General features: G+C 38.6%; 1 protein-coding gene across 1 annotated transcript in view; it reads right to left on the reverse strand.

Moving 5' to 3' along the window:
• RABGAP1 (RAB GTPase activating protein 1) overlaps positions 1-17,433 on the reverse strand; it is a 146,000-nt gene that overhangs the window by 128,247 nt on the left and 320 nt on the right. The window contains exon 2 of the mRNA XM_082656281.1: positions 1,980-2,179. Within this exon, the coding sequence (XP_082512407.1) occupies positions 1,980-2,129 (150 nt within the window). The 5' untranslated portion in view covers positions 2,130-2,179. The remainder of the gene's footprint in view (positions 1-1,979; positions 2,180-17,433) is intronic.

Below are 17,433 nucleotides of genomic sequence, written 5' to 3' on the forward strand. Positions count from 1 at the left end.
GCGTGGGCTTCTCATTGCGATGGCTTCTCTTGTTGTGGAGCACAGGCTCCAGGTGTGTGGGCTTCAGTAGTTGTGGCATGTGGGCTCCGTAGTTGTGGCTCGTGGACTCTAGAGCACAGGCTCAGTAGTTGTGGCGCACGGGCTTAGTTGTTCTGCAGCATGTGGGATCTTCCCAGACCAGGGCTAGAACCCATGTCCCCTGCATTGGCAGGTGGGTTCTTAACCACTGAGCCACCAGGGAAGCCCTCTGTTGTAAATAAAGTCGGTTCCTACGGGAAGAGATAAGGAGCTGTTTTATGTCCCACTTCTCACTGCAGGCAAAATCTCTGAGCTATAGTTATGAAGTTGGGAGTGTAGACAATGATGTACTTCTCTCTGAGCGACACATCTTCAGAAAATGAGTATTTGGTAGGTGTGGGAGGTTGCATAGTAATCTCTGGTATTTTTGACTTCCCTCTATTAGTGTGGAACCACTACCTTACATGCCAGAGCCAGGGTAAGGGAAAGGGCAATTGGGCTCTCAGTATTCTCAGCAACACTGTGCCCTATGTAGAGCCTTCATCCCAGAAGTAAGGTCTGGGCAAAAAAAAGGCAGCCCCTACCACTCATTCACACTTGGCCAGCAAAAGGTGATGGAGGCAGGATGAGGAATGCTCTCATCCTGCTCTTCACTGGAAGACAGCCCTCCAAGTGGGAGCTGTGAGGAGAGGAAACCCTATTTTCTTGACTGTACCAATCTGGAGTGGAGTTACCATCTTGCTCAGCTGGGAGATGGGAAGGAAAAAACAAGTCTTGGCTCAAATACCACAGATTCTTAACCAAATTTTAGTAAATTTCTCTGAATAAATGTTTCTTCAATTGCTCTATGTCCTTTAGAACATTTCCATAGACTTTAATTTAAAAAAATAGTAATTGTCACCAATTTTTCTGGGGAATGGGTCCACAAAGCTCACACCATCCATGCTGTCTCTCTCAGCCAGTGATCTCATTCTTTAGCACTTTTTATTTACTTTATTTACTCTGCTCTAATCTCTGTCCTAAAAAGGGTGGTCTTCCTCAGGGTCTTTTTATTTTCTGTTCCCCGTGGAAAGTGCTTTTTCACATTTCTCCATGAACAAGTTCTTCCTCATTTCACTCAGATCTCTGCTCAAATGTCATTTCGAGACATTCTCTAAAACAGTACCTCCCATTCACTCTTTATTCATGTATTCTGCTTTGATTTTCTTCAAAACACCTAAATTTACTTAACATATTCATTTTCCTATTTGCTTAGAGTCTGTTTCCCCATTTGATTAAAAGCTCTAGGAGGGCAGGGGGCTTTGCTTGCCTTATTTGCTACTGTATCCCGAGTATTTATAACAGTACTTGGCACAAAGTCAATACTCAATAAACACTTGTTGAATAAATAGACATAAACAAGAATCAAAATATTTTTAAAGCTACTTACATTTTAAGTGACATTAACAGGTAATCTGTTCTTACTTATATCCATAAAGAGCAAAACAGTAACAGAGTATGGGAAAAGAAGTTAATAGTGATTTATTTGGCAGAGAAAATATAAACAGAAATGGCCAAAAGCCAGGAATTTTAAGTTCTGTTTTACTAATTCTAAAACTTATTTTTATAAATAGCACTGCAGACCTGCCACTGCCTTTACACTACATACACCAGGACCAAAAGAAACAATCACCTCTAACTCAATGGGAACATGAAACAATACTAAAATAACAAATGTTTATACTATGATCACTAGTTTTTACAGTTAGGGATATCAGAAGATTTAGAAGCTAATCAAATTGAAAATCCTTAATCAGATATAAATTTTTCACTATCACTAATTATAAATAAAAAGCTTTAGCATTAAAAAAAGAAAGGATATTATTTCCATGTCCTCACTTTCACTCCATATACCTTCCTATTAAGGCCAAGTTTTGCTTTAGCAAGGCTAAGCAAAAGAAATGTAGGTTATGTAGTTTTACCTTGAGTCCTGTTTTCTCGTCATCACTTCCATTATTTGTAGATGGTGTCTCATCTCCTTGCCTGGAAACCAAGACAAAATCTTCACTATTAAGAGTAGACACAGAGTCTGAGGAGACACTGATTTTTCCAACAGAAGCCTTGTCATCCATGACTCAAGAATGAAGCTCAACTCATGAATGATTAAATATTTTAAAAATGCCTGAAAAACAAAAACCATAAAGATACTCATATAGAATGTCTGCCAGATATTCAATTATGTTCTAATTTTTACAAAATACATATGGAAAAACTTAGGGGGGAAAAAAACTTCCAAAATCTTTCCCAAAGACTTTCACTACTTACAGTTTAGGCTTTTTATTCCAGATATAAGGGAATTTGATGAAATTGAGGGCCAAGGTACTTCAGATTTCAAATATATAAATAAATAAATAAATAAAACATATTCCCTTGAGAATAACTCTGCCTACCTACACTGATTTCTTTGGCATATGTTGTAACTCTATTCTTTTTAGAGAAAAATTATGAAGTACTGAACTTGTTTTCTATCCTTTAATTTGTAAAGCTATATAAACAAATGAAATTGAAAGCGCTTAGGACAATAACTAAGGTTTTCCTAACATTGCTGATACTTATACTAACAACATGTTTTAAGAAACAAAATTTCATATTAACCCCCCCCCCCAAAAATAAATTCAAGGCAAGGCAAGCATAAATTCTAGAGCAGGGAAATACCTTACATAGCAAGAAATCAGAAGTCTATTAAAAACTCAATATTCCTATCCCACAGTTTCTTAGAACTCAGCTCAATATGAACATTGCCAATAAAAGAGTTTCATGCCAAAAATTTCCAGCAAGAAGTTAAAAATGTGTCAATTATGAAAAGCTATTCCATTATTTATTGACTCATGGAATAAAACTCGAACTCATCTACCATTTAAAAATGTGGTTCTGGGGACTTCCCTGGTGGTCTGGTGGTCAAGAATCCACCTTCCAACGCAGGGGCCGAGGGTTTGAGCCCTGGTCAGGGAACTAAGATCCCACACGCCTCAGGGCAAATAAGCCAGCGTGCTGCAACTACTGAGCCCATGCACTCTAGAGCCCACGTGCTGCAACGAAAGATCCTGCATGCCACAACGAAGAACCCACCACAAGGAAGACCCAAGGCAGCCAAATAAATAAATAAATAAATAAAATTATTTACAAATGCCTAAAAAATAGAAGAAAAACCTGGTTCTGCATATTTTGTGGCAATGTTCCCATTTGGTTGCCAAAACAACAACAGAACAGACGATACAACATTATACTCAGAGAGCTTTAACCAATAAACAAAAGTTGCTCTAAAAAAAAAAGTTGTTCTCACTGTATACTCATCTTGTACCTCAAAGAGGTAAAGGTTCTGAGAATCTGTTTAGTCTCTCCAATTAAGAAGTCCTGATCTATGCTTTGGATTTTTAATTGAACATACGTTTATTGAGCATACACCATATGCCAAGCACTATTTTTTCCTCAAAGGCTAACATCTACATAAACACATGGCAGCAAGAATTACACAATCCTGGGCTTCCCTGGTGAGGCAGTGGTTGAGAGTCCGCCTGCCGACACAGGGGACACGGGTTTGTGCCCCAGTCCAGGAAGATCCCACATGCCGCGGAGCGGCTGGGCCCGTGAGCCATGGCCGCTGAGCCTGCGCGTCCGGAGCCTGTGCTCCACAACGGGAGAGGCCACAACAGTGAGAGGCCCGCATACCGTAAAAAAAAAAAAAAAAAAAAAAGAATTACACAATCCCTGAATACCACAGTTGGAAGAAAACCTAGAAATTATCAATACTGTTGAACAGATAAGGAAATGGCAACCCCAAGAGGTGCAGGGTCATTTAATCAGGCATAACTAAAGCTCAAACCCTGGACTCCCCGCTTTCTATTTAAACTAACTTCCTTGCTTAAAGGCTTTACGTTTCATAGGACTAAATCTAAATGCGTAGCGTAGCATTTAGAGATGCTTCAAATGTACTTTTGAAAACTTTTTTTAAAATGTAGTTCTGCTTCATCTATGCAATGAATACTTACCAAATGTCTAGTTTATAAAGAATAGAATATGCTAAACAAGAAAAAATAGATTCTTGCCCAAAAGGAGTTTATAATTTAGTAGAGAACAGAGGCAAATTGAACAGGTTAATAGGTACTGATTTAGGGTAAAGAAAACTATGGAAACATGTTGGAAGAGTTAAAAAATATACTAGAGGAGGTAATATCTTTGCCAAGGATATATATGTTAATACCTTGAGGTATCTGCCCTCCTAGGATCCTCCTCCTAAAGTGGTTCCCTTGCTTCTGTACTCTGACAACTAGAAATAATCGTTCATGATCTAATAACCCTCCTTTTCCAAGTGGCCTGCCCATTCTTTCCCCAGAGTCAAACGCACTGCCTGCCTTGTTTCGGTTCCCATAGCAATTTACATTTTTTACAGTACCTATTATGTTGTGTTACAATTTGATGTTGAGCCCCTGAACAGCAAACTTAATATTCATATATCTATTTCACAGATTAGGAAATTGAGGCTTAAAGAGACAGTGTAACTTGTTCAAGGTAACGGTTGTAATTTAACTGGTTAGAAGCAAAGCTAAAAATTGAACCAACATATCTATGATTCCAGAAGCTAAGCTCTTTCCATTAGATTATGATGCTTTTCCAATGCTACAAATGTTTGGGCTTTGTTCCAAAATAGTCAGTATCAGATAAAGGAGTCTCTATCTTTTTTAGAACTTGTACTTTGGGTAAGATTTTCATGTTTAATTAGTCTTTTTTCTATCTTTTAAAATGTTACTAATAGTAAGATAGCAGAGGGCCTGGGAAAGTTCCCTAAAGCTATGATCTCAGAGACACTGAGAACTTTCTACAGTATTCTAGACTCAAAAATAGTATACTTTGGTATTTATACTATGAAACTGAGAAGATTTGGCAGGCTCAAAGCTCAACCTATTTTCTTTGAGGAGGTGACAGGAAAGTACACTTTATAAGATACTTTACTATTTGTTTTGGCACCTGAAAGTAACTGAATCACTCAGTGGGAATGGGATTTATCAAAACACTACGCAGTACAGGAAAGGTTATATACTAACACTCCTCTTCTCTGGCCTCCATGGGCAGAAGTGAAAAGGGAGCCCATGGCCTCCAAGGTCTCTGAATAAGACCACCCCTTCCCTGGCCTCCACAATAAAGACGTGTCCCAGAACTTGGTATACTCCTGGCAAAATTCTACAGTATTTACAACCTCTGTCTTGAGACCATAAGAACTAATTTTGTTGTCTTTAATCCCTACTTACACCAATTACCACATGAAGTCCCCTACTCTAATTCCAATTCTCATGGACAATAAAGTACAAACTTCCTCCCCCAAATACTCCGCACTGCCATCCCTCTTTCTACTTTTCTCTATACCACCTATAACCATTCGACACGTTTTACATTTTAATCATTTGTTTTTAAGTATCATGTAAGCATAAGGGCAGGGATTTTTGCCTGTTTCATTAGCTGCTGTATCCCTAACAAGTGAAAGAATGACTGGCACATAGTAGGTGCTCAAATATTTGCTAAAGAAATAGGATAAGTGGCAAATAAAGATGGAAAAGAACAAGAGCCACCCATGAAAAGGCAACAGCAGCTTTTACAGACTGACAGTAAGAACAGAAGTCATATTTGTGACAGTAAAGCACACCATTAAGAGAAAAAAATCCAAGTTAGTATGCTGGTTCTGCTATTTAATAATAGTGTAAGCATGGTCACACCAAGCCTCAGTTTCCATAAATGAAAATGGCGTACTATCTACCTCATGGAGCCATTATAAAAATTACTAAGGAATAGATATATGTATATCCAGGAGCCAAATGCTATTGAAGGGCTGTCAAGAGTCTTGATGACGGCCAGTTCTTTTCCATTTCATCACTCTCTTCATTATCTGGAGAGTGAAACTAACTTCCAATTTTAAAGGAATTAACAAGTAAAACTGATTCTGGAAATTCAATTTAGGAAACAATATTAGTGCAAAAATATATAACATTCTTAGTTCCATATTCTAATTTATTTATACCTAACTAAATGCAAAGGAATACTTTGTATCTCTGAATAGTACTTTACAGATTACTAAAATATACACATTCTTTATCTCATTTTATCATCCTAACAATTCTCTAAGGTAGACAAAGATTTTTATTCCACTTTAAATGAAATAATATACATATGAACACCCTGGTATTTGGTAGGCACTCACAGTTTGTCTCCTTCTTATATAAGTGATGAGCCTAGACCCTTATAACATGTCCAGTTACCAACAGGGCCAGGTTGGTGAGTGCCAGTTCAGGGATGTTTCATTCTATCTCCTTTAATACATCAACTAACTTAAAATGATAGGTAATTTTGCTTAATTATGCAACCTCATGCATCCAAACCAAAGGTTCAGTTATGTTATATCCTGCTCTGTAACGTAAGTGACAATTCTATGCTCAACAATGCACTTCTGCAAAGATCATAGTAAATAATGTACCTCAATCTTGTTGAATGAAAATTCATTTTCATTCTCAATCTCCTCTTAAAACTATAAACCCAGCTAAAGGAAAGTGAAATGTAAAAGAACTAGCCATGGTAAAGGCTCTTTTGACAGTTCGTCAAAAGCAGTCAGTTCCTGGATAATCAGTGTTTACTTTTTAAAAACTTGAACTTTTTGGGGACAGAATACCATCAGATATTTGTACTGTTTCTAACATCATTCACAGTAGTAACATAAACAGTGAAATTGCAGTGGCATGGATTTGCTAATGTGCAATTAGTAGAGGAAAAATCACCTCCCAATAAGTGACCTACCAAACTTGATAAAAGAGGTCTGCGTGATACTTGTAATTGAACTTGACATGCTTGAGACAAGTAAAATGTGCTAGCTCCCGGCCACTAGTTCAGCACTCTGGTTCATCTTTATTTCCTTGGTTTTCCTGAAACTCTTCCTGAAGGAGAAGCACAAACTCCTCCTGCACTTCAGTGGGACTCCCCACTCTCACTGAGCAGTCCCTCTCAAAATCTGGCTCCCCTACCTCTCACCAAGCTTCACTGCACATCCTCTTTTAAAAGATGAATTCAAACCTTGTCTATGTGACCCTGGGTACTTTAACATTCTCTGAGCATCCGTTCGGAAAGGAAAAAAATATATATCTATAAACATTTAAAAATCAACAATACAAAATTTCAAAACCCAAACTATTCTTTTGAGTTCTCATCTTACTTCTACCAGCTGAAATAAATGAAAATGCTGATCATTTCCATATTGTGAAACTCTTATCTTTTTGCTTCCATCTTCTACCTCTGGTACCTTTTCCCAGCTGTCTTTTAAGTTCCTTTTTTTCTGCCCATTCTTTATTTTTTCTTTAAGTTTAAAAAAAAATTATTTTATTTGTTTATTTTTGGCTGCGTTGGGTCTTCGTTGCTGTGCGCAGGCTTCCTCCAGTTGCGGTGCGGGGGCTTCTCATTGCGGTGGCTTCTCTTGTTGTGGAGCATGGGCTCTAGGCGGGTGGGCTTCAGTCGTTGCAGCACAGGGCTCAGTAGTTGTGGCACGTGGGCTCAGTAGTTGTGACTCACAGGCTCTAGAGCGCAGGCTCAGTAGTTGTGGCACGTGGGCTTAGTTGCTCTGCAGCATGTGGGATCTTCCCCAACTAGGGCTCGAATCTGTGCCCCCTGCATTGGCAGGCAGATTCTTAACCACTGCACCACCCAGGAAGCCCCTCTGCCCACTCTTTAAATTCATCCTGGCCTCCTTCTTGTTCCATCCTGGCCTCCTTCTTGTTCCATGGAACAAGATCCCTTAGCTATCTCAATACCTCATGTGGTTATAAATTTGTGTGTGTGTGTGTGTGTGTGTGTGTGTGTGTGTGTGTGTGTGTGTGTGTGTGTGTGTGTGTGTGTGTGTGTGTGTGTGTGTGTATGCTGATGATACTGCAGCCCTGTCTTTCTCCCTAATTTCATGTGGGTGTTTGTGGTTTTTTTTCTATTCAGTACTGAATGTTTGATATGTGCCAGGCACTAGGTACAGTGTTACGGAGAGGAAAGGTACTCTTTCCCCTTGACAGGCTTACAGTAAACAAAATGGACAAGTAAACAAGTAATTACAATAGAGTATAGTGCTTGGTATAATAGAGGTATGCAAATGGTGTTATGTGAATACACAGGTGGGATCTGCTACATGTGTCCCATGTCCAAAGCAGACCCCATCTTCACACAACCATATTCTTCCTCATATCTCCCCTAACAGTGGTTAATAACCACTGATCCAAGATAGAAATGTCCCCCAAAATCCATGACTCCTTTTCTCATTCTCCCTTGGGATTCTAATGGATTTTAGTTCCAAAACATACCCCAAATATATTCCTTCTCTGCCATCTTTCACGTCAGTGACTTGAGTATTTCATTCTCTTTCAACTTAGCTACAACATAAGTCTCCCTTCCTAGACTCTCTCTAGTCATTATCAAGGCCTCAGAGTTAATTTCTAAAATTCAGATTTGATCATATATCTCACCCCTTCCTTTGACTGCTCCTGACTGAAAACAGAAAAAAATCCAAACTCTTTATATCATTAGTTCTTAAAAATCTGGAGCCAATCTATCATTCTAGTTTTATCTCCTTTTATCAAACCACACCAGACAGCTCACCAAATATATCATGCATTTTTATGCTTTCAAGGCTTTGCTCATGCCATTTCTTAAGCTAGGAATGTGACTTCATTTCCCCCATTAGTCCTTCTTCCCCACCAGCAACCTTGCGATACAATCAAATATTCAACCTCCCCTTTTCCCTTCTGAAACATTCCTTTTTTCCCTCTAGGGCTCCAAAGGCTTTTTGTTTGCTTGCTTTTTAATTTTATCACAGAATTACAGCATTTATTACACCGTAAAATGTTATACATCTTTTCCCCTATACTATATTGATCATTCATTCCAGAAACAATTACTTGGTATAAACCACCATGGTAAATACTGGGAATACAATGAGCACACACAGTCCCTTTGAACTACTTGTGGACAGGGATCTTAGGTTTTATTCGTATCATCTTCATATCCTTGCTATGGCAGTCCTCAATAAATGTGATTGGATGAATAATACTCTTTCATTAGTGTTTAAGTGATAGAGTCTGTGTAATGTGAGATGGACAAATGACAAATATGATACACTACATGCGTGTCTGGGATGTGGATATGAATGACAACTGGAAAAAAGAGACTCAAAAAGAACTACCCTTGAGTGTGCCTGACTGACTCTTCATCAAGTTTCTAACTGTGAAAACCAGTTAAACAACACTGAGCCACAAAACATACCTTGGATTCCCTTTGTACCAAAACACTCATCACTTCCCTCCCAATCCTCATCATTTTTGTTTGCTCAACCAGTGAAAAAATGAGCACAGCTTTAGGGAATCTTAAGGAGGATACTTAAATCATCTTGCTAAATCTAAAGAGAGAACAATACTTAGCAGTTCCTGAGTATCGATTATATATGCCCAACATGGTACTTAGAAGCTTTATATACATTATTACTAATCTTTATATTAACCTTGCCAGAAAGGTATAAACTTCATATATGACAGACAAACTGAGGCTTAGATTAGTTCAATAACTTGCTTAAGTTCACAGAGACAATTATAGAACTTGATCCAAACCCAGGTATCTAGGTGCCTATGTCCTTTTCAGGAATGCATCTCTCCTCCTTGGTGTTCCTAACACCATTCTCTCCCCATTCCAATCCATACTCTATGTTGCTCCCAGTTATATAACCCTTCTAAAACACAGATCTGCTAAGATTACTCTTGTTGAGAAAAAGACAAGTCAGGAAGTAGCAAGAGAGTCAAGTCTCATGCTGTAGCAGGCCAATTCTTGTGGGTTTGTAGCTCTTTAAAATTAAACCACAAAGAAGTTATTTTTAAAAATCATACAATCTTAATCTCAGCTTTTTTCTTTCTTTCTGGCTTTGAGATTTGTTTCGCTGCATTGGTTTTCATATGAACTTCTCACAGCTTATCCCTGGGAAGGGTAGGACAAATCTAACAAAACTCAGTGGAAAATCATCCCGTCTTTAGAAAAATAAATTCCTTTCCACCACTGCTAATTGCTAAACAATAGATGTGTCTTTAAGTCTGACTTTGAATTTGGGGGCTGTTTCTTTGAATTATTTTAGTGAGCTAAGAGAACCATATTAATTTAATCCTTCTGAATAATTTCAGCTTAGCTTTAAAAACCAAAAGGAAAATATAACTTGATCATCTTGGGCCTACAGCACATAAAGGCAAGAAAAACCAGCTTAACTTAATAGTCACTTTTAGGCAAATTTTAACCCATAACGCCTGTGACAATTAACTTCTTTAAACTATGAAGCGACTCTTTTACTTCAATTCCAGATTAACTATAAAAGATAGCTTAATTATAGGAATATAATAACTCAGAAGACAAAAGTTTTTTAATTTTTAAAAAGATTTAAAAAGTTTTAATCTTTAAAAATTGTGGTTAAATGTACATAACATAAACTTTACCATTTTAGCCATTTTTAACTGTATAGCTCTGTGGCTTTAAGTACATTCACATTGTGCAACCATCACCACCACCCATCTCTAGAACGTTTTCATCTTCCCCAACTGAAACTCTGTACCTATTAAATTCCAACTCCTGTTCCCCCAGGCAACCAACATTCTACTTTGTCTCTATGAATCTGACTACTCTAGGTACCTTACATAAGTAGTAGAATCATATAGTATTTATACTTTTATGGCTGGCTTATTTCACTTAGCATAATGTCTTCTAAGTTCATCTATATTGTAGCATGTGTCTGAATTTCCTTTCTTTTTAAGGTCAAATAGCATTCCATGGTATGTATATACCACCTTTTGTTTATCCATTCTCTGGTCAATAAAAGTTCTAAAAGCCTAATTTTAACTTTATAGGATCTTTAGGATAAAACTCACAAAATCAATACAGAAAAGTGCCTAAAGATGACAGCCAATGTTCTCAGAGTTACTTCTCACCTCCTCAATGACTAATCAAGTTTCATTAAGACTTTATAAAGTTAACAGTCTGGTATTACATTGAAAAACCAACTGGGATTTGAACTCCTTAGTCCTTTTTGATTTAATTTGGACAATGTTATAGTTTCAGTTCTCATACATAAAATGAGGGGAATAAACACTTTCTACTCTTTTGTGAATGAGAATATCCAGGAAAGGGGTGCGGGGAGGGAATGCCAGGTGCTTCCCAGTCCTAATCCATGTTGTAAGCATAATTAGTTCCACTTTTACAAATGAAGAAACTGAGAATCACAATCCTTAAGTATCTTACCTTCAGTCGTATATTAAGTAAGTTCAAGACTTGGGATATCTATATCTTTCTGATTCCAAAGTTCACACTCTACCCGCTATATCTTGATACTTTTAATGAAAGGTACAAAAAGTAAGAAGTGGGGATAAAATGCATATAAAACAATTCACTTAACTCTGTGTTGATTATCTGAGTGCAATAGTGCTGACACCTGAAAAAAATAAACCATATAAGTGGTTTTCCCATGTTCCTTTGGCTATTTCAGGAAACAGCACTATAGTTTTTTGCAGAACTCTAGGTATGCTGGCTTTATGCCCCTTCAACACAATATCTCTGCAGCTAAATTTTAAAATTATCTGGATGCCATTGCCCCAAGAGAAACCCACCTCTGGGAACACAAGGAGAGTTAGTTAATGTTAATGTATTGGCCAAAAAGTTCGTTTGCGTTTTCCCACAAGATGTTATGGGAAAACCTAAATGAACTTTTTTGCCAACCCAATACTACTTATTCACAAGGTCAGATTATACTTCATACCTCAGTAATATACATTTTTTGTAAAAGTATTCTTGTATTTACTTTTTCTGGAGTGGATTTCTAAAGCACAATGTAATTTACACTAGTGTTCTATAAATATAAAAACATAAACATTTTTAAGCAATGCAGGATTTCCCAAAGACTTTTTCTGGACTTCTCTGGTGGTGCGGTGTTTAAGAATCCGCCCACCAATGCAGGGGACACAGGTGCAATCCCTGGTCTAGGAATATCCCACATGCCGTGGAGAAACTAAGCCTGTGTGCAACAACTACTGAGCCTGCGTGCAACAACTACTGAGCCTGCGCTCTAGAGCCCACAAACCACAACTACTGAAGCCCGTGAGCCCTAGGGCCCGTGTGCCACAACTACTGAGCCCACGTGCTGCAACTACTGAAGCCCGTGCACCTAGAGCCCGTGCTCCACAACGAGAAGCCACTGCAGTGAGAAGCCCGTGCACTGCAACGAAAAATAGCCCTCGCTCGCCGCAACTAGAGAAAGCCTGCGCGCAGCAACAAAGACCCAACGCAGCCAAAAAAAAAAAAACAACCAAAAACCAAAAAAAACCCCACTTTTCCTACTTTTAGGAAATTAGTCAATATAGTTCCTTCTCAACCACAGCGAAGAATATGTATCTATTCCATTTAGAATATCAATCTGTCTATACTTTGATCTGAAATGTTTAAACTATGTGAATTTAATGCTAAGTAAGCAAATCATTTGATAGATAATCAAAGCCTGAGATTAATGCAGTAAATATGGTTTCTCTTTTCCATGACCTCTGATTTTCAAGGGAATGTGTGTAGACAAACCATGAATGTTTAGCAGAAGACACACAAGTTTTCTGAATCTTCTGATACAAGAATGCCCTGGTCCATAGTTATACAAGGAAGGTGGGACATTTGTTAAGTGTGTTGAATAGGGGGTGGGCAACCAAAAAACATTTACTGAGCACTTTCACTCACAGCACTAGGATAGGCACCATGTAAGAAGATAAAAGAATTCACATATATTTAATTTAGCTTCGCAGACTTTTTTTTTTTTTTTTTTTTTTGCAGTATGCGGGCCTCTCACTGTTGTGGCCCCTCCCGTTGCAGAGCACAGGCTCTGGACGCGCAGGCTCAGCGGCCATGGCTCATGGGCCCAGCCGCTCCGCGGCATGTGGGATCTTCCCAGACCGGGGCACGAACCCGTGTCCCCTGCATCGGCAGGCGGACTCTCAACCACTGCGCCACCAGGGAAGCCCCACAGACGTTTTTTAAACCTATCTAAAAAGTTCTTTTCTCACAACCCAAAAGCAAAAAAATAAAGATTAAAAAAAAAAGATGTTTCTGCTAGGGAACAATTTTTTATCTAAGAATTAACTTTGGAGGTTAGATAGAAATCAGATTTTTCTTCAATTCACAGAGAACTCAACAGGTAACTACAATAAAGATATAACCATTTCTCTTTTGCAGGTATATCAGAGGTCTACTCATAGGAAATCATGTACCACAGCAAAAAAGATTTACATGACATGTTTCTACTCTCACCTTGCCAGAATCCATTTATCAGCATATTTAAAAGGCATGAGAGGACTTCTGTGGTGGCGTAGTGGTTAAGAATCTGCCAGCCAACGCAGGGGACACGGGTTCGAGCCCTGGTCCGGGAAGATCCCACATGCCGTGAAGCAACTAAGCCCACTCACCACAACTACTGAAGCCCGCCCGCCTAGAGCCTGCAAGAGAAGCCACCGCAATGAGAAGCCCGTGCACCGCAACGAAGAGTAGCCCCCACTTGCTGCAACTAGAGAAAGACCGCGCGCTGCAACGAAGACCCAACGCAGCCAAAAATAAATAAATTAAATAAATTTATTTTTAAAAAAAAGCATGAGAGTTTATTACCCTATGGTAAAAGCATTAAAATGATTAACTCATGGCTCTTCACAGTAGTATTATACAACCGCCTAACATTTAATCCAATTTAGCCTTGAATGCTGTCTCTTAATACCCATAATGATATTTAAAATACGTTCCCAAAGAAAGATTCTGCATATAATTCCTTTTCCTGACACAAAGGGCACCCTCAGAAGCTGGAAAACAAGATGATAACCACAGATTCCTAGTTATAATTACCAAAGTGTATAAATAAGGAAAAATGGGAAAAAGAAATTTTTAAAATAGTCAAATTATTGTTAAGCTTTGAGAGTTAATAACATTTTGTTAACATTACCACAGAAACTAATTTGCTAATGTACCTTAAGAAGATGCCATATTTAGGACTTCCCTGGTGGTCCAGTGGCTAAGACTCCACGCTCCCAATGCAGGGGACCTGGGTTCGATCCCTTACCAGGGAACTAGATCCTGCATGCCACAACTAAAAGATCCCACATGCCGCAACTAAAAGATTCCACATGTTGCAACTAAGACCTGGCACAATCAAATAAATAAATAAATAGACATTAAAAAAAAAGAGAGAGAGAGATGCCATATTTTATTATGGAGAAAAATTTATTGCCACAAAGATTAATAAATGCCAAGGAGTAGTGATTTATTACACAAAAGCTGATGCAACCTTAACTGGAGATAAGTGACAACCACGCATTAACTCCTAAGAGGTGCAAACCTCCAAATCTGGCAGCACGGCCACAAAATTAAGAAGATATACTTCTCATGTTTTACAGCCAAGGTAATATATACTATTTAATGTCAAGCATGAACTTAAGAACAAATTTAGGGCTTTATTTTTACTATTTTATGATCCTCGGAAAAAGGGATTTGGAGGAAAAGTTAGGCCTTATAGAACTCTACTAGATAGAAAGAACAGCCTTCAAAAACTTCTGGTGATTACCTCAGAGGACTATAGTTGCTTTGGCAAGAGGAAAACTTCCAGGCTAAATTCTATAAACTAGAGTGTTCATGACTTGCAAACTGCCATATTTGGTCAGACTTTGCACATGAAGAGAAACAAGGCAGTTAGGGGCCAACAAAAGTTGTTATAAGTTTAAGTGTCTATCCAGTATTGCTTTGACTTACAATTCTTCTAAAGAATAAGGATCTCAGGGTCAACACAAAACTGGAGAGGGTCAGGGGAGACCAGGCAACCATTTTATGCCAAAAGAAACAGCTGTTAAATTAGTATGTTTTATCATGTATACCCATGGACAGCCAAATCCTTGGCCTTGGATTTTCTTTCTTTAGAACCTAACCACGGAAAATCAATAAAACAAGGCAGTTACATACAAAGCACCCAAATGTCATGCCAAACTCTGCTTTATGTACACTGGTTAAATTAGCACTTTTTTAACCTTGGAGTTCTATCTCCAAGAAAGATTATTTACCAGTTTTATATTCATTCATTTCACATGCTTGAAAAGTGTGATATCTGATTATATTGACAACTACAAAGATAACACTTGGGCAGCATATGCTAGAACCTCAGCACATCAGTATCTATAAAGACACTCAGCAGTAGAACTGATATAAGCAGTTAAAATAATCACTGTGAAATGGTGAGACCTTCAAAGTAGGCTTCACTTAAGCTGGAAACACTTTAGCTGGAAACATGCTCAACAAAAGATAACGACTTCTTTAAAAGAATCTGGGCTGTAAAGTTTAGCTGGAAATATACTCAGTAGTAGAAAATGACTTCGTTAAAGAATCTAGGCTATGGGACTTCCCTGGTGGCACAGTGGTTAAGAATCCACCTGCCAATGCAGGGAACACGTGTTCATGCCCTGGTTCAGGCAGATCCCACATGCTGAGGAGCAACTAAGCCCGTGCACCACAACTACTGAGCCTGCGATCCACAACTACTGAGCCCATGTGCCACAACTGCTGAAGCCCACTCTCCACAACAAAAGAAGCCACCGCAATGTGAAGCCTACACACTGCAACTAGAGAAAGCCCGCACGCAGCAACGAAGACCCAACGCAACCAAAAATAAATAAAAATAAATTTATTTTTTAAAAAAAGAATGTAGGCTGTAAAGTTGAGATATGTTTACGAAAAACCATGTCCCCTCATGTAGATAATGTGAATACACTTCTTCCAATATGCAGTAGAAAAGATAGGAAACAGGTGCCTTCACTTTTACAGAGTCCCACTAGACTACCATTTTATCCAGGTTAAGCACCTGTAAACTGCTAATAAAACACTATGCCAAAATCAACTATACCTCAATAAAAAATTTTTTAAAAATAAAAAAACAAAAAAAACCCCACTATGCCAAAGAATGCCAAAATGTATACAGCTGATAGGTTAACTATCCAAATATATACCTTAATACCGATGAGCTGTTAATTAACTGTAAAATGAGTTATAAAACTGAAATGAAAAGTGTACCACAACATAGCAATAGCTCAATTTTAACTACAAAGTTGAGTTGATAAAACTATATGTGAATCTTAAACGTTACCAATAAATACAAATCAATCATGGATTCAAATTTCATTAATGGAAACGGAGGTCTACACAGGAAGATTATAAAGAACTCTGCCCCTTATTCACTTTCCGTTTTTATAAGTAAATTCGAACAAAAGCCTTAAATATATATTAAAATAGCACCTCATACACGCTAGAATTAAGGCCAGCAGGTCCTTCGTTAAAAAAAAAAAAATTGAATGTGCACTCCCTTGGCACCTAAGCTTTTTTTCAACTTTCCAAACATCAGTTTTACGTGGAAACTCAGTTCAATTTACTCTTTGGTTTTTTCTCTTCCTAAATAAACAGCGCAGCTGGAAACAGACACACTCGCAACTTACTACTCCAGTCACATGTATGTGAATACAGGTATTTACCTGAATGAACATATCAAATGAATTGTGAAACCCGTCTCTGGCAGTTTTCTTTTTCCACTGACAAACAAAAAAGCCAAAAGATCTCCAATTCAAGCTGGAACAAGATTTAAGCTAACGGAGCACTTGTAGCGTGAGCACCAGCAGCATGATCACTTATCACTTAACACGGTCTGCTAGGACTTTTATTCCAAGATAAAGTATGGAGATGACTTTAAAGCAGGTGCATATGATTACAATAAAGTATGGAGCTGACTTTAAAGCAGGTGCATATGATTACAATCCGAATGTTAGAAGAGAAGGAACACCAAAGTACTACCAGGTGATGGACAGAGAACTCCTGGAAGTCTGGGGTTATCCTCGGGCTTTGTTGAACACCTAAAGCCCTGAAGGTTGCTGGTAATCAAAATACAGCAATGAGGTATCGGGGGCAGATACTTAAAGTATCTGCGGAGAGGGGAATACCGGGGACACTTCGATTGCAGGCGGGGAAAACGAGACAGAAACGTCAACACGAGATGGCAGACCGACACTAGCATAAAGCAAACCTTTCAAATTAGGCGCAGCGTAGGAAGCTAGCCTGAGGCCGAAGCCAGCCTAAGTCACAGGTACAGGCCTAGCGGGCAATGGGGAGAAACTGAGGCGGAGGGAGCCGCCAGATTCCCAAATAGGACCTGTCCCCAGACGTGTAAGTCAAGAGACAAACCTGCTTTGCTGGGGGGCGAGAGGGACGGCCGCAAGTGAAGGACTGGGAAGACTCACACCCACCCAGACAGGGGGAACCGGTTTGGGCAGGGGCTGCCGGAGC

The sequence above is a fragment of the Grampus griseus genome, assembly GCF_964374135.1.
Source record: "Grampus griseus genome assembly, chromosome: 6".
NCBI lineage: Eukaryota > Metazoa > Chordata > Mammalia > Artiodactyla > Delphinidae > Grampus > Grampus griseus.